At 34.4% G+C, this 19,286-nt stretch overlaps 1 protein-coding gene across 3 annotated transcripts in view; it reads right to left on the bottom strand.

Annotated features, from left to right (window-relative positions):
* Positions 1-7,873: 7,873 nt before the first annotated feature.
* The window catches only part of LOC131051515 (cold-responsive protein kinase 1), a 45,945-nt gene continuing 34,532 nt past the window's right edge, over positions 7,874-19,286 (bottom strand). For 2 of the 3 annotated variants that reach the window (XM_057986080.2, XM_057986079.2), the window contains exon 7: positions 7,874-8,439. In XM_057986080.2, coding sequence (XP_057842063.1) covers positions 8,122-8,439 — 318 coding nt within the window. In that variant the 3' untranslated portion in view covers positions 7,874-8,121. The remainder of the gene's footprint in view (positions 8,440-19,286) is intronic. The other variant, XM_057986081.2, reaches the window with a different exon arrangement.

Genomic DNA, 19,286 nt, shown 5'->3' with positions numbered 1-19,286 from the left:
TATGGAATGTACGCTAATTGATGTGAAGTAGATGTGAATGATATGCAAGCAAATTTGGTGCAAAAGTTAGTTTGTGAAGATCTTTGATGATGATATCTTTGGTGTGATATTTTTTGAGATGGTGATTGATGTTAGATATGTTTGCCATGATATTGGTCGCTTGACACAGTGGTTCAAGGATAATTTCATGATCAAGACATCTTGTTCATTTCAATTCATCTATTCTTTGTACGTACCAAAAGAAGGTCTATTTTTTTTGGTAGCTTGGACAGACCCTTGTATCTTGCCCCATGGTTCTGCGCCTTAGTCTTCAAGTCCTATCAAGTGCAATGAGCTCCTTGGCCTTGAACCTAAAATATTGTAATCAGTTATTCATATTGTGAGTATGATTCTCACTGTGGTTTTTGCTTGTTTAAGGTTTTTCATGTAAATTTGCTATTCATGTGCTTGTTGTTCTTTTTTCTTTCATGTTTTATAATTGCATAAATAAGTTAATTGTGGTTTAAAGTTTGATAGATAAAAAGTAAAGTAATTTAAGCTTTGTACCAATTCACCCCCCCTCCTCTCAGTCCCATGGGATGTTCAACGATTAGTATTAGAGTTTGGTTCCTCAAGTAGAGAATCTTAACCGCTTGAGGAAGATCAAGAATGATGTAGGAAGTTAATTACAAAGTATTGAATTTCAATGGCACAGATTGCTCCTATTGGAAGGAGAGGATGGAATATCATCTGGAATATTTTTCGACTAGAATATAAGATATTATCCATACTGGATATAGTAATCCGACACATGGTCCCAAGACTCTGAATAAGGTTAAGACACATGCATATAATGTGAAGGTTAGAGTTGCTATTATTGGCTTCTAGAGTGATCTAGTATTTTCTAAAGTTATGGGGTTGAAGTTTGCTAAATATGTCTGATAAGAAAATTGAAAGTTATCTACATCGAGTAAATGAGATTGTGAGTGCAATTAGAGGTATTTGTAGAAAACTAGAATAAAGTGAAGTGGTGAGGAAAGTAAGGTTAACACTATCAAAATGCTACAAAAGCTAAGAAGTATGTCATTGAAGAAATTCATGATATGGACAAATACACTTTGGATCAGCTCTATGGCTCACTCTTTGTTTTTGAGATTGTTGAGGTAGATGATTTGCAAATGGTGAATAAAGAAGTAGCATTCAAAGATATCAAGAAGATTAAAGATGAATCGAAAGCAAGAAATGCCATGGATGAGATAGAAGCAAACTTTTTGAGAAGACCACTGAAATGCTCTGAAAAGTACAAAGGTAACTTACCTTTTAAATGTTTCAATTGTGGAAGAATTGGTCATTATGCTTCTAGATGTACTTATAGGGAATATTGTGGTAGAAGACTTGCTGGTGATAGTAAGGGAAAGGACAATTATAGATGGAATAATAGAAATAAGAGAATAGATGATAGAGATAGGCCTAAAAAGAATTTCTATTCATTGGAGACTTATTCATCTGAAGATGAAGATGTTGATGATTTAAATAAAGAGATATTGTTTTTATCTATTGAGGAGAAGAATAGTGAAAAGTCTGACAATCTAAAAGGTGTGGATAATAGTGAAAAATTGGTGAATGTGAAGACTGCACTGCATGCAAAAGTAGAGCCTAAAGAATGTGTAATCAATTTCAGACATTCTAACAATATGACAGGTGATAAAGGAAATTTCATTGATTTTGAAAAGTATGATGGTGCATTTGTGAAGTTTGCAGGTGAGGAAGTTGCACCTATTTGTGGTAAATGTACTATTTCCATTGATGGCAAGCATAAGATTGATGGTGTTTATTATGTTAAGGATTTGAGACATAATATTTTGAGTGTGAGTCAGTTTTGTAGTAAGGGTTACAAGCTCATGTTTCATGGGTCTAGATGTGAGGTTAGAAATGGAAGTTCTGGGAGATTAGTTGCAAAAGGTATAGAACTAATGAAAATATTTATTATGTGAAGAATAATAGTAGAAACAATTGTATGTTGGAATAGAGTAGTGAATATTGGTTATGGCACAAAAAAATGGGATATATCAATTTTCACAATATGGTGAAGATCATTTCTACTCATGTAAGAGAATTACCGAAGATCATCAAACTTGTTGATACTATGTACAGGGAATGTCAGTTAGGAAAGAAAACAAGTAGGAGATTCAAGAACAAATAGTATTCTTTTTCAAAACCCTTGGAATTGATTCATATGAATCTTTGTGGACCTACAAGAATAAGAGGATTGAATGGTGAAATATATTTTAGTATTCAAGTCTATGATTGAAAATAAAGTAGATGCTAAGATCAAATGTTCAAGGTTTTATAGAGGAGAGTTTACCTCAAATGAATTTGATATGATCTATAAAGAGCGTGATATTAGAAGACATTTTTCTGCTCCTAGGACCCCTCAACAAAATGAATTTGTTGAAAGAAATAATAGAAGTATTGTTGAAATGGATAGAACTATGTTGAAGGATTCCAACCTACCTAATGTGTATTGGAAAGAAGTTGTGCATACTCCTATTTACATTATAAATAGGGTACAAATAAGTGTGAATAACACAAAAACACCTTATAAGCTATGGAGTGGAAAACCTCCTACAGTCAAGTACTTTAGAATCTTTGGAAGCAAGTGCTACAAAAGGAGAGATGAGGAATATCTAGGGAAGTTTGATGCAAGGTCAGATGAAGGAATAGTCTTGAGATACTCTATAAGAAGTAAGGCATACTGGTGTTACAACAAGAGGATAAACAAGATTGTAGAGAGTGCAAATGTTAAAGTCAATGAAGAATGGAATCAGACCGAGACTATACCTGAATCTGAGACTAAAATAGAAGTTATCCCTATTGCTCCAATAGATTTTGATTAGACATTTGCTCCAATAGTAAGAATGGAGTTTATTAGGATGTTTCTTGCATTTGTTGCAGATAAGAACTTTAAGGTATATCAGATTGATGTCAAATTTGCATTCTTGAATGGATTACTTGGAGAAGTATACATTAAACAACCAGATGGTTTCGAGCTATTAGAAGATCAAGATATAGTTTCTAGACTCAAGAAGGCACTTTATGGAATCAAACAAGCTCCTAGAGCTTGGTATGCAAAGCTGGATAGGTATTTATTGTAGCAAAATTTTAGAGAAGGTACTATAGATGAAAATCTTTATTTCAAAGTTAAAGGTGATAAAAATTTTATTGTTGTTGTGTATGTTAATGATATCATATTTGGAGGAGATGATGATGTTTGTAAGAAGTTTGCAGAAGAGATACAAAAGGAATTTGAAATGTATATGATAGGTGAGCTATCATTTTGTCTTGGCCTTCAAGTTACGCAATCAAAAAAAGGAAATTTCATTTCTCAAACCAAGTATATCAAGGAGATGATGAAGAAGTTTAGGATGGAGAATTCTAAAGCAGTTGCAACCCCTATGTCTACTGGTTTTGATTTAAACAAGGATGATGGATTTGTGGATGTGGCCCAAAAATGGTATAGATCTATAATTGGAGGATTGTTGTATTTGACTGCTTCAAGATTGGATATCATGTAGGTTGTCTATTTGGTTGTTAGCTATCAAGCTTTTCCTAAGAAATATCATGATCAAGCAATCAAAAGGATATTCAAATACTTGAAAGGAACTCCATATTTTGGTCTATGGTATAAAAGGATGATGATTTCACTTTGAGAGCATACATAGATGTTGTTTGGGCTGGATATGTTGATGACGAGAGGAGTATAAGTGGTTGTCCATTTTTGTTGGGAGACAAATTAGTCTCTTGGTTGAGTAAGAAACATGATTCAATGTCATTATTTATTGCAGCTCGGCAAAATATATTGCAACAACATCTTGTTGTACTCACGTCATGTGGAATAAAAAAACTCTTAAAGATATCAAGGTGAAGTATGATGAGGCAATTCCCATTATGTGTGATAATACAAGTGCAATTGACATTTATAAGAATCTGGTGATGCATTCAAGGACTAAACACATTTCAATCTGATATCATTTCTTGAGAGAGAAGGTTGCAAAGAAGGAAGTGAGATTGGAGTATGTACCTACTAAGGAACAAATTGCAAATATCTTCATTAAGGCTTTGGCGAATGAGACTTTTGAGTATCTCCAATAGAAGTTAGGGGTTATTGTCCCTCCTTCAAACTAAATACATTCAAGTGGTCCACGTGGCTAGGGGGAGATCTAAAGTTCATTTTTTGTCTTTGAGATTGATGTGGCTGTTTCTCTTAGAGGGAGCAGTGTAGTTTGTGATTGTAGGTAGAGTATTTTAGGGATTTGAGTTGTTCTCGAAAGAGGGAAAGAGAGTCATGATAAAAGGGAGAGAATTTAGTTATTTGATGTTATGTGTCCTTTGTCATTGATGTCAAAGGGGGGGAGAAATTGGGAGAGAGAGATAGAAAGTTTTGTTTGCTATTGATAGTATAAGTGTTGCCATCAATGACAAAGGGGGAGAGTGTTGGAAACTTGAGTTGTTGAGTTGTGTTGTCATTGAGGTCAACCCATCTGTTGTTGTCATTGTTGTCGCTATGTGTTTTAGATGATCCATAAGCAAGTGTTTTGATATTGTTGAGTGAACTGCTAGTGATGTTGAGGTGTTTCTAGATGGTTGGTGTAGTGGAGGTTTCAATATGCAGGAAACAATATTTATATTCAGGAAAGAGTATTTAATGTCCCAGTGGAAGAATACTTTACATTCCTTCAGATTGTGAAGATTATGGATTGTGGTTTTGGATATAATGTTTATGATCTGTGCACGTTGCACTATCAAGTTTATAGGTCCTCTATTGCTCAGATGTTAGAGTTAGATGTTGATGTTTTTGATAGTGAGATGCTTGTTAGAACTAGTGTAGAGAATGCTTTGCGGTTCTCGAATGTTTGGATTCAAGTGATGCGAGTTGGACGACATGTTCATTTGGTTTGTGTACTCTTCCAATTTAGTTTTCTAGTGTTGGTTTGATCGACAAGTGAAGTTACGTTGTTAGTGTTTAGTGTTGTCAACCCATTTGTTTTTCGCCTGTTTGAGGTAGTGTATCTTATTTGGATCATACTCTTTTGTCTGGATATGCATTGAAGGTTGTCTTTGAATGTTGATATGGATCTCACCATGGCAAGTGGAGATCCGTAGTGTGTATTTTGCATTGGAGGATGTTTTTGGGCCGACTGGTTAACATGCCTTATTTCTTATCTATACATTTCATTTGGTGTCGACTTTGGAGGATGTGTTAGCATGCGTGGATTGTTAGAATCACTTAAAATGGATGTGTTGTGATGTGTTTGGGTCCCTTTTATCTCCTGGAGTGGACTGCGTTTGGTTTTATTGATCTAAGTGGCCTAATTAATGTAGTATTGTTTATTTTCTCTATGGTCAACCTAGTTGAGGTTTTTAATGAATAATCTTGTATATATATGTGTGTGATTGTATGAGTTGAAGTATGTAATGTGTGTGAACTAATGTGAAGTAGATGCGAATGATATGCAAGTAGGTTTCGTGCAAAAGTAAATTTGTGAAGAGCTTTGATGATGGTATCTTGAGTGTGACAATGTTTTGAGATAGTGATTGATGTCAGATGTGTTCACCATGATATTGGTCACTAGACATTTTTATGATCAAAATATCTTATTCATTTCAATTCATTTATTCCTTGTACCTACTGAAAGAAGGTGTGTTCCTTTTGGCAGCTTGTATAGACCCTTGTATCTTGCCCTAAGGTTGTATGCCTTAGTCTTACAAGTCCAATCAGGTGTAGTGAGCTTCTTGGCTTGAGCCAAAAACATTGTAATCAGTTGTTCATATTGTGAGTGTGATTCTGATCTTGGTTTTTCCCTATTTAGGGTTTGCCACATAAATCTAGTGTTCATGTGTTTGTTGTGCTTTGTGCTTTCATTTTTATAATTGCAATAGTACGTTAATTGTGGTTTAAAGTTTGATAGATCATAAGTAATATAAGAGTCAAATTGATTGAACGCTCCCCCTCCCCCCTCTCAGTCTTGTGGTGTGTTTAACAAGGACTCTATAGTTCACCTTTAAGACCTCTCCACCATACCCATTGCTCTTAAGGAGACAAATAGATAGAGACAAAGGAATAGAGAGAGAGAGAGAGAGAGAGAGAGAGAGAGAGAGAGAGAGAGAGAGAGAGAGAGAGAGAGAGAGAGAGAGAGAACTGTAACTAGGAAATTGGGAAAACATCAAAGCATACAATTAGGCAACCACAAACCAAAAGGGTTATGAAAATAACTCCTAATACACACAATAAAGGTATGAAGACAAGATGCTCAAAAATAAATGCAAACCATAAGACATCAAAGCATCCCCTCCATGTCTCTTCATTGGCTTTCTTTCTCCTCCAAATTGGGCTTGTGTGGATCTCACCTACAAGTGCAAAAGCATGAAGCAAGATTGATTTTAATAGCACGAGGATACTTGAAAATGTGGTTTATTCTAAATGATTGATGAAAGAGACCAATTTATAGAGAAATTGGTGAAATCATGAAATTAGCATGGAAGACTCAAAAGAGGTAATTTTATTTGAAATTAGAAAATTGAATTGAAAAGAGAAGGCTTATGACACCTTCTATGTCATGACTATGACAAATTTCCCATGTAAGGTGTGAGGAGAAGTTGCTATGTCAAGAGTTATGACATGTTTCTATTTTAAAACTTATGACGAATGAGAGAATCATGCTTCCAACTTATGACAAAGGAAGCACAAAAATAGGAGCAACTAGAAGAGGATAATTAGGTAGAAATTACGAATTAGATGACATTAATTAATAAATTATCATTTATTAATTAATTCATAAAAGACTAATTAGCCAATTAAATGAAGTATTTAATTGTGACACAAGACATAGGGTAAATGAATAAATTCATTTATCCTAAGAGAAATATTAGTAAAGGATTAATAATTAAAGAATTATTAAACCCTAAGAGAGAGACATAAATCAAGATGATGTTGTGAAATATTTAACATGATCAGGATAATGATTTAATGATTGAATTGATTGATCAATATAATGATTGACAAATTAACTAAACTTTATTGAAATCAATGCTCAAGATTGATCTTAATGATTGAAATGACAAGGACAATTAACGAAGATGAATGATTGATGGAAAATCGATTGATGATTGATAAATGAAAATTGATTGATAATGGTTGGTGACATGAAATTGAGAATTGATTGGAATTGATTAGGATTAAAAATGATGATTATATGAAATTGATAGCTAACCATGATCATGAAATGACAATTGAGATTGACATTGATAAGACCTAAATTGAAACGATTAAATAGGATCGAATAGGAAGAGAAAGCAGAAGAATGACACGATGTTGACAAATGATAAATATTAAATGTGCAACATAGAGTAAGTGTTAGTAAAATACAAAAAACTAAAATAAGGTAATGCAGACATGTTAAAGTATGGCATCGCAAGCGTTGACCATTTTTAGATGCCTACAGTAACCATCATAGTTTTGTGATTACAAGTACCTTCTTATTTCTATATAACTTTTAATCTAGTTTTTGGATGTAATGAACATTCCAAGTTGAAGATTTCCAATTCTAAATTCTAAAATATCAACAATTTAGTACCACATTTATACATAGCATTCATGTTTGGAAAAAGAAAAAATATGGAGGAGTGTGTACAAAATTGTCAAAAATTGACCTCATTCATTACTCCATTATATACTAAAAATGATAAACTCAACTAATAACCAATACAATTATCCTTGATGTATCCATCACTCTCCAAAATCTAATTGCTAATTTAATTTATAATACTATATTTTATTATTACTTTAAATATATTTGAAAAACATTTAAAAGTACAGCTGACAACGATCACATCATAAATAAAAAAATATGTTGATTATAAAAAATTGCACTAAAACCCGAGTTAGAATGTTACAACAAGTCACGACAACTCAATATAAATCACTAACTTCTCTTCCAAACACCAGTACACCAGAAATCTCATGAGGTTCCCTTTACAATCAAGGTAAAATGATTCCTGATTACCATTACAAACAAATTAAGAGACGGGTTCTTGTGAAGGATGCGACAGACTACTGAAAATGGAGGTCAATGTGCCTCTTCTTTAAGTTGAAGTGAATGTGGATGTGGATGTGGATGTGGATGCATCTTCGAGCCTTGATGTTAGGGATGAGGAGTCACGCGATTGAAGTACTTTTAAATCTGTTGATATGAAACCGGGCCGCGAGATAGACTTCTCAGTAAAGGTGTGGCCTTCTGTCAACATTTTTACAACTTGAGACATGGTCGGTCTGGCTCTGGGCAAAGCTTGAGTGCACAAAAGAGCGACTTTGATGAACAGCAACGCTTCTTCCTTCGAGTACTCCTCTAACTGTGGATCCACCAACTCTAGCAATCTATTTTCCTCATATAATTGCCATGTCTGTAAAACAATTGTACCAGGACGACAATACATAAATTCTTTAATTCTAGATCATGAAAACCTTATCAGAGAAGAAGCACAAGTAATCTTCAAATGCGGACTTAACGAATCTGGGATAAGTATTTATCGTCTAAATTCGTCTTGCAAGTACAGGTTTTAATTGTAGGTATGTTGTCATTTAATTATAGAAATGAGATTGATATAGGGGTTTTAGACCTCGTTACCAATCCTGTACATTATTTTACAAAAAAATACTAACACCAGGGATGGGTGTTTTGTCTAAATGAGCAACAAGCAAAACATAAATTTTGGCACTTGCACTTGACTGATATAAACATTCAAGCATTCAATGCCAATACTGATAGGTGGTTTTAGAAGCATGTTGTGTAGGTTGTCTTATAAGGCTGCTAATCCTATCGATTTCCTTCATTTGCACTATTTATTTACTTATCTAAAAGTAAATGAAACTGGCATGAGTACTTAACCCAGTTTGCTAAGAAGCATTTGAAGGGATGCAGCTTGTTATAGAAAAGTTGGTAAATCTTCCTATTTCAAAAATAAGGAATATAAGTATCACATATTAATATTTGATGAAACACAGAGAAATTTACTGTTAGTATTGATAAATTTTGGTAAATTGAGTTTATATATATTTTATTATAAAAAATAGAATGTTTTCTAGAGACTTGTTTCATTAAAAAATATATTTTTAAGCAATCATATGAAAAGATAATTAGTTATAAACCAAATCTATTAATTCTCTCTTCGATGCATGATATACAGGGGTAAGGATATAATAGTATTAATAAATTTAAAGATTATATGTATTATTTTGAATAGTATCATACTATTAATTGTGAGTTGAAAGTTATTAGCTTAATCAATATTATTAACAATTGAATGAAACATATTTATTAGATCCAAAAACAACAAAAAATGACAACATATAATTACAGGTCTATTTTTTTGGGAGGGTCTTTTATGACACCTCAACAAAGGCATGCTGATATGGCATTATATTTGATGATGTGAATTTTAAACCTTGTAGTGAACTTGCCAAATAAGCTGCTATAAAAATTTAACTCATTCAAAATTGTCACACATGATTTTGAGAGGCATGAAATTAGGAAGCATAAATTACATGAAGTTAGGGTGCAAAACTTCTAAATCCTCTCCCCTAAATTATTTTTGTTATCATGAGAAATATGAAACTTATAAATATCCTCTCGAGTGAAAAATGGCATGATAATATTATAATTGCCATTAACTCTTATGCCTGATTTGAATGCAGGTCTTGAAATGATGATCTTTCCTAAAAAGACTACAAGTTAGAATAAAAATATTATTATGTGTGCCATGTCGTTTTTTACTGATGCTTTGTGCATGTCTCAAATATGGGTTTGGCATGTTGATTGCTTGATTGGTAACTCCACTCACTCCATATCTTTATTTAGGTTGAAAGTCTTGCTAAAATGGTCAAGTAGTAAAATGTTCTGTTATAAGCTCAATTTTAGCCGAGTTTGAATCCATTCCTAGTATAAGTGAAACATTAAGTAAAAAAAATCCATAATTAAGTGTGATGAATATTTGTTTGTTAAAGTTCCTTCAAACTGATCTTGACCCTTAGATTCCCTGTCTCAACATTTTGTTTCTTGACAAAAATATTCAGATTCACAAATGCATGTGAACAAGAGCCTAGAATTTCATGTTTATTTTATGGGCCTCATTATATTTTAACTTGCTGGGTACGTAGGATCTCACCCTTGAATTCAGCTGGAATGGGTCCAAATCTAGGCTTGGTACCCCTTAAATGGATGTTTTTCGTCATACTATGCATGTGTTTCATCTAATCCTAACTTGTTTACTTATATATCGTTCCTAGAATACAAGGATTCATAGTTATTGATTACGATCAACTCTAACTTTTAGAGCACAGATATTCTGCTCTATTGGCCAATAGAGTATCAGTGCTTCCAATTGTTACTATAGTAAACAAAAAGTAAAGATAAACACACATAGGATTAGGCAATCTCAATGTGGCATACTTCCCCTTATTCAGTGTGTTCCACATATCAATACATTACATATTACAAATGACTCTGAATAATTGGGTACAACGACCTAGCGATTAGTTATAAGATAGCAAAAGTGGTTATTTAAGTACATACTAGAAACTTAAGTATTCTGACTAGGTGATAAGGGTATGCTTTAGAACTAGGAATTTAGAAATCGATACATGCAATTAATTGTTTTAGAACACTACCTTAATCTTACCATGAATCAACTGTATGCAGTGAATCATTGTCAATTAGAACTGGTATGAAATGAAGAGGTAAATAATCTCCCAATCTATGTGGTACATTCACGTTGATGATCATGGGTCCTAAACTCTAAAAAAAATTCCACGTCCAATAGCTCTACTTTGCAATTGTATTTGATGCAGATCAACTCTAAAATGCTGCAAATCTTGGGTACTACAAGATTGGTAATCGGGAGTCCATTGGTGTCCATTATAAACAAACTCTCTATCCTTTCCAGGTGAAAGCAAAGCATACGCTGTTATAGTGGATTACTTATACTGTAAGTCATAAGTATACATGAACTCAACCAGTCTCTGCAATATTAGATTAGCCATGCTTCATCCTAGTCAAGAATCTATAAAAAGCCTATCACATTAAAAATTAAAAATGTTTGATCATTCAATCAAGCTATATTGATAGATCCCTTAACCATCATCGCTGTGCTCTCTACATGAGTCAATGACTCATCGAACTGGCAAAGTTGACACATAGAAAGCTGCTCATGGGAGAAAAACTGTATCATTAATTATTTCAATGTACCATAATCTGCAAATAACCAGCTGTCACTATTTGGGATATCACCAACAATCTCTCTCTTCATGACAACTCTGCGTCAGTTCTAATCCTGAATTTTCTAACCTATGCATGTGTCCCATAGCCACGTCTGAAAATCAATTCAATAATGTAGATCATAATATGGTGTATCAACACAATATCAAAGGATCTCAATGAAGAAAAATTCGTTGTACAGTGTACTAAATTATGACAATGTGCATGTATGTGATATAAACTCTAATCTCTCTCAATCAATGAAGCTAGATGATTTGAGATTTCTAACAACATAAGTATTCCAAGCAATGATATCTCCCGCAAATGATTCAACTAACCATGTGCAATGGATCAAAACGAAATCTGACAGTGTTAGAACTTAACCATAGTAATATAGAAATAAATAGAAGTACATAGACAGCTAAAAGGATACAATAACATTGTAAATTGTTTTTGCCTCAAGATTAGGCTTTTCCTATGTAAATATCCCTGGAGAAACACAACTGGAAATATAGTCATATCAACTAGTCTATAAGCCTAATGACTGTTCTTTCTCATATCCAAAATCTTCTATGGGTTCCCAAATTTTAGATTACTCAAAATTCGATGTACTTGTGTATATCCAGGACACCATCTAACAATCAGGCCTTTCTGTATTTAGAATTTACAGTTTTCTGCACGTTCTAAATTTTTAGATCACATTGAATTCAGTATACTCCTTGTGCATATCCAAGCTGCCATCTAACAATCAGGCCTTCTCATATCACAAATTTCAGATTGCTCAGCCTTTGATATACTTCTTGTGTGTATTCTAGACGCCATCTAATGGTTTGGTCTTCTTATATTTAAAATTTTCTGCATGTTTTCAGTTTACTCAACTTTCAATATATTCCTTGTCTATATCTAACACATCATCGGATGATTAGGTCCTTTGCATTTCTAATTTTTTGTTTTGTTTCCAAAATTTCATATTTCTACTCAATAGTCTATGTTATTTCACTAAAGCCAAGATACACATCAATATGGCTATTTATAAAATTTCAGGTTATTGACAGAGGCACACTTTTGCTTCAAAATGACCAAGCAATATATTGTTTAAAAAAGAAAGTTACTGTCAAAATCTGCAATCAATTGTCTTCTGATATTTTTTTGGCTTTCAATTTTCCGCCATAAAAATTGACTCTCATTTCTCATTGTTGTTAATCTACTACAACTTACAAACTATTGATCATAATTGTGGTAGATTTTATTTGTATAAATTTCTTTGATGAACAGTCCAATTCATTCCCCACATTCCACAAGAAAGCCTGATTTGGCTACACAAAAAAAGACTGAAGAAAAGCTGCATTTTGACTTCTTCTTGTACAGAAAAGATAAGCATGTTCCAACAATTCATGGGACAACAATTGACCACTAGTTGGATTTCTTCAATCAGCACGAATTCCCAACTTGCTTTTAGGTTGGACTCCAAGATATTCAGCCCCCATTTTGACTGATTAGTCAATGAGGGCAAGTTCAATGCTTATATTTACAATTTAGAGGTGCATTTCAAAATGCAATTGCATCTCACAGAACCACAACAAATCACAATAATGAAGGTTTATTTGAACAATCGGGTAGTCCCCTAGTGGCAATCTCATGTCCAACTTCTAGAGGTGACAGATCAACAAGAAATCGGTACTTAGATAGATTTCAAGGCAACTATTAGGGCACAATTTTATCCTGACAACTATAGAGAAGAGCTATTGGCACAATGGCTTCATCTTCACCAAGAATTGGTCAACTAGTTCGACAATAGATAGAGTAGTTAAATTGCCTGTCCATCAAGTTAAAGGTATAGGATGTTGACGAGGTACCTTCATCATGCACTAGAATACAGCCTTGCATGGTAGCCTTGGTCACTTGCACAACACCATAAAACTTTGCATGCAGCTTCTAACATCATGCGTAACCCAAATAATTCTAGGAACCATGCCGTGAAAATGTGCACAAGTCCCTACATCATGCATCACCCATGCAGCCCCAAAAACTATGTCATGCAGCCACACACAACTTCTTGCTTGATGCATAACTCGTATTGCTCTATGAATCATGTAGTGTAGTACAAAAGACATTCTAACTTTTGTGCAACCCTTTTATCATGTGCCTCTCACACAATGCCAAGGATCATGCCGCACAACTTGTAAAACAACTCTAACCGAGTTTTGTATCACATTTACACCTATATATGTGTTGCAGCATGTAGGCATACAATCCACATGTGCGACACCTCAAAACATGTGCAACATTTTAGTTCATGCAAGTAATCATTGGGTACAACTTCTAGATTTGTATCATGACAAGACACCTATTAGCATGACAAGCAATCAGGAGTTACGTCATTGGAAGATGAAGTCACACACAGGTGTTCAATTGTCACAACTGTAACTTTCATAAGTTTGTAAATCTGAGTACATATTTGTAACAGTAGCTAGAGATAGACATAGGATAGTAGGAGAAAGTACCAGCCGTACATCTCCCTCAAGAGTATGACATATATAGAATGCATAAATTAATAAAACATATGTTCCAGTTTTAGTATTCTTCTTCATTGTCTATATCCTTGTCTCTTTATTGCTTTGGCACACCTACAACACATCCAGATTTTCATTTGGAGCACTGCCCCCTGGATAACCTAGGATCTAAATCATACCTTGCATCAGATTTGTCTCTAGGTTGTTTTCTCACCTTCAGTTGCATTTAGCCTGCTTTGAAGGTGGAAGGTACACAACCAAAGACAAGTTAATATTTTTTTCTCCAACAAAGAGTTATTCTTCATCTTCGACACCTGCCCTCCTCTCATACAGCTTGATCATTATCCAAGAAGGGCATTCTTCTTTAAATAGATCCATTAGGGGCTGAACCCCCTAATACGGAAAGGAAATGAAGTGTTGTGCTTACAACAAGCACACATGACGTTCTATCAATGAATTTCAGGGCCTCAAATCAAATATGGCAGACATTTCTTGCCAAGCAGACTTCACAATGTAAACATTTTGATTTATTTAGGTAACAATTCCAACACTTCTAATCCTTAGCTCGTTCTCACAAACAAAGACTATTTTGTCAACACTAGGGAAGTTCTATTCACTCATAACTGTCAAGTCAATAATAGATTTGTAGAGCTTATCCTTGGCAATGGCAGCCAAAAGAAATTGATTTAATGGAAGTTGGTAGATGATCTGCAGTTGCCAATTTCAACACACCTGCAACCCGCTTAATTGTGTCTTGTAAGAGTTCCATCAAATTTGCTACTAAGGCATTTCGGGGTACAGTGATTGTGATGCCACTCCCTTGAATTCCTATAATTAAAAACTTGAAACACCTTATCAATATGACCACAAGGTCATATTTGATGACTTGCAGAAGACCTATCAAGTATATAAGGATGGTAAAGTGCATAAAACCATTCCATCCTCTATTAGTTCTTCATTCTCTAGTAGGTCAGTAATCAAAAAGGATAATTTGCATAAATATTTTACTCTTTGCATCATTTAGGATGCCAAGGTAAATAACGCTGGCAAGCTTCGTCCTAAAGCAATCAAATCTCTTGTTGATGCATATTCTGATATATTTGATGAGCTTAAATGGATTACTTCTTTGATGGTCATTCAATATCTGTTGAACTAGAATCGCATTCTCAATTGCCCCATTGACTACCTTACTGCACTATACCCATTGACAGTACCAAAACGAGAAGACAAATCAAGAAGATCCTCAAATAGGGCAGGATCCAAATCAACACCTCTTTGCAGATCTCCTTCATCATTTCAAAGAAGATAATAAGTTAAAATTAGTCACAAATTATTATTCTCTCAACAAAATCATTGTGAGGAATTGATATCCACTTCCTAGGATTGATGATCATTTCAGCAGTATTCAACTAGCTTGAAGGTACCTATTAATTCACTAAGCTTGAATTGACTTCTGGATATCATCAAATCCACATGGGCCCCTTTGATGTGTGGAAGACATCTTTTAAGACCTTATTTGGACTCTACTTGTTGTTGGTCATTCCTTTTTGGCCTCATCAATGCCCTCACTATATTCATGTGTATCATATATGATGTTTCTTAATAACATCTTGGCCATTTTTTGTCTAACTTGATGACATCTTGGTCTAGAGAAAGAAATATGATGATTACTTGGTCAATACGCCAATAATTGTGGATCTTTATCTTCATCGTCATCTCCAAGCAAAGATGTAGAAATTCTTGTTTGGTCAAACCTTGCTTAAGTACTTGGGGTTCCTCATTCATGTGCATGGAATACATGCAGACCTACATATGTCATAAAGTAAAGGTCCTTCATGAGTGGTCCATTTCATCCAACATTTCAGCTCAAAAGAGCTTTCTATGAGGGATGGACTTCTTTTGACAGCTCATTCATAACTACTTGCCTTTTGTCTGTCATCTTTGTCAATTCAGCAGTCAAATGAATCTTAGTTGGAGCTCATAGGCCACTCAAGTTTTTTGTCATTTCAAAGGGGCTTTTTTCTCTACTCCGTGTCTTGCTCTCTTTTGCAAATGAAAGAAGACGATATTTAAGCAGGGCGGGTATTTATTGGTGTATCAGTCTGCAGCATTGTCACAAGCCAAGTTCAATTACAGAGCACATGACAGAATTTTATGCTTTGATCCAAGTAATCAAGTAGTGTCGTTATACTCTTAAAATAGGTGTCATTCTGGATATTAATCACCAATCCTTTTATTTTTTTAACTCTCAATCTAAGGGGCAATTGACAAGAACCAACCAACCAAACACCAGAAGGAGCCAAGCCCCTACCATTTATAGGCTTCAACAACATCAATTTTTGAAGTGGGCATCTTACATTTAACAATTTCTTTTGGTGATAAAATATACAAGGGGTAGAAAAGGTAGCAGATCTTCTTAGTCATCCTCCTCATCTAGATATCATCTTGGATACTTGATGTGCAACATATAATGAGTGGGAATCTCTTTAGTCCATTAATACTTAGTTTGGCCTAATTGTTCAAGCTTTACAATATCCACTGTTGTGAACCAATTATCTTCCCTTGACCACAGTTTTTGGGATGGTTGGTTATATAAATTCACTCAAATTTGCATTCCCACTGGTGTTTGCTAAATTTTATGAAGGGAAGATTGCCTATTCTCCCATAATTTTAAAACTCAAGCTTGATGAAAAATTGACAACTCAAAATTATGACTCAAACATAAAACTTGCCAAAAATCAACAAAACTGAGCAAAACACTAATAATATATATTTAAACATACAAAATACTAATAGAAGTATAAGACATGATTTTAAATAACACATAGAAAACCTAGTGAAAAGTCGTTCAAATTGGAGACAAGAATAAAAAAATATGGCTGATTAATAAGGGGGGCTTGACTAGGGCTAGCAGGTTTTTTAATGAACAGTTCGCCCTACGATTCTGTGGTACTAATTAATTTGGCAGCTCACCCTAGGGGTGGGTGGGAGGAGGCTATGGAGCGCATCCTTAGAATAGTAGGGCACTGCTCGAATTAAAGGGCTCGATTCTAGAACTATTTTAGTAGGAGGGGGCCTCCCTGCAAATCTTTGGGGGCTTATTAATTAACCTGCAGAGGTATCTCAAACTTAGGGAATTATAGTTGTAGATTAGTTGTTCCGGGGCCCTGCCACTACTAGAATCCCCCCCCACCCGATGCTTCCTTCCCTCTCTCTATAAGCTACAGCAGTGTTATCTACCCAGTGCCAATTTTTTTTTAAAATAGAAAAGAAAATTGGCTAGCTGGCAGTTTTCTAGACAGTACTCACAGGAATCTATATAAAACTCAGTGAAAACTCACTAGAATCTCACCAAGCAAATCTAGCTTGCAAATTGGACAAGTACTCATAGAGTTAAGCTATAGCCTCTCCATGCTTCTAATGTACTGCTACATTATATGCCATAGAAACTTAAGATGAATGACAAAATCAGACAGTAGAGGGGCGATAATGAGAGATGACAAAGGTTTTGTGATCATCAATTTTAAGGGAACTTTGACCCATCTTAAACCTGGCCTCTAAGGTAATTGCTGCAATACACTTGGATTGTATCCTTGGCCACAATTGAGAAACATGGTCAAGTTGAATTAGCTTAGGTTTTTGACCAATAAAATGTGTAGCTTGCTACCAAGCGATAATATAGAAAAAGAAAGATGTACACCAACATTATCTTAGGCATAAAAATGTATGGAAAGTATGCTTTATACATTTAACGAATCACGACCAAAATCTATCCAATTACATGTATTCTTACCAGTTGAGTTTAATTGTTAGAAATGTTATCTTGAAAGAGACGCTTGTATAAAAATATAAAAGTCATAATCCAAGATCAGGACTTCAGAGAAATGATTGTTAGTCCCTGTCTAGAACAGAGACTATATTTTTTTATTAAATCATGTTTCTTTGCATTGGTTATCGGGCCAAGAGAAAAAAGTAAATTTTCTTAATGTCTGTTTTTGTCTAATTTTGCAGGCAAAATAATTGGTAAAATGAAAATTTCTTATTGGCAGTGGTATTTCTCCTGGGCAGGAAAATAAATACAGGAATTTAATTTTTTTTTTGAGTGCTTGACCCTTTGCAGCTGTAGGAAAATTGTTTGTGAGACTCAATACACTACATGTAACGATCCAATGTGGCCCAGTAGGCAGCATGCCTGTCTAAAACCTATATAAGTATCATTATCTTCCTAGTGTATGTGTACACAACATTGTGACACTGCTGAAAAGCAGTGTGGACTCTGGGCAGCATTGTGATACTGGTGCTTCTCATACCCTCTTCTAGCATTTTTATAAATGCTTGTTTGCTGCACAGCCCCGGTTCTGGTATTTCTAGAATCTTGTTTGTTGTGTCTAACATGGACTTTAAGTGGCCAGGAGTTTCAAAGGGGTTCATAAAATTTTTGAAGCACAGCATGAAAACCAAACTGACATGTTTGATGACATTTGCTAATTTGTAAGATGTGAATCTTAACTTCTTTGAGAGAGAGTGTTGACATTTTCGATGGGATACAGAATTACCTGTACACATTTGAATGCAGCTGACATCTTCCTAATTATGTACATGGTGGGGAGGGGTAGGGTTTATTCTATTAAAACAAGTTTAATTATTTTTAGTGACTGCTGACCGTTCATTCATTTAAGTTTGTAATTTTAGAGTGTACAATAATATGCTTGATTTGTATCTTTGTTTACCAATATCCACCTCAATTTGATTCAAAAATTGTATTCTTGGTTTCAATCTCCATTCTTCATTATGGCTTTCAGGCATTTTGAATACAGGATGAACATTCATAATTTCATTGTAGCTGAAGTGCTGACTTCTGGTATTGTTCACCTATGAGGAATTGTAATATCATCATTAATGCGGTTATAATGGCAAGATGCAAACAACTAATAGATGCATTGCGTACACCCTCAAGAAGGGCTCTGTAATTTGGAAACTATACCACTGTTTTTTATAGTGTTTTCTGGAATTGACTTGTAGTAAATAATGTTTTTCATTTATGGAATATAGATGCCTGCTAGTTTTTTTCTAATGAAACTGCAATCTCAATCTGATATAATAGATCATATTATAGAGATCTCAGAAGCCAAAATTTGTAGAGACCCTTGTATGATTGTATTGTTATTTTTGACTGATAAGGTGCACCCAAGAAAGTATAAAAATAGCATACCCATTGCTAACATACCTAAGAAAATTGAAAAACATGTTGGAAACCCAAATTAGGACCTTCCATTTGCTCTCACGGCTCAGAAGGTTTTTGAAAGCTCTTACATACCAAACAAACCTTGTATTGCCTGGTGGCTGCTAATAACTGTTACATTTGCAGCTCCTTTTTATCTTATGCAGGAGATGTAAGCACTAATTTGGCTTCAATGCTGCTTGGCAATGATCTGTTTGAGTATAGCTTCAATGCTGTTCATTAACAGGCCAAAATTATCTAATT

This window comes from Cryptomeria japonica, chromosome 11 (assembly GCF_030272615.1).
Source record: "Cryptomeria japonica chromosome 11, Sugi_1.0, whole genome shotgun sequence".
NCBI lineage: Eukaryota > Viridiplantae > Streptophyta > Pinopsida > Cupressales > Cupressaceae > Cryptomeria > Cryptomeria japonica.
The sequence above is the reverse complement of the archived record's forward strand: the minus strand, read 5'-3'. Positions and strand labels throughout refer to the sequence as shown.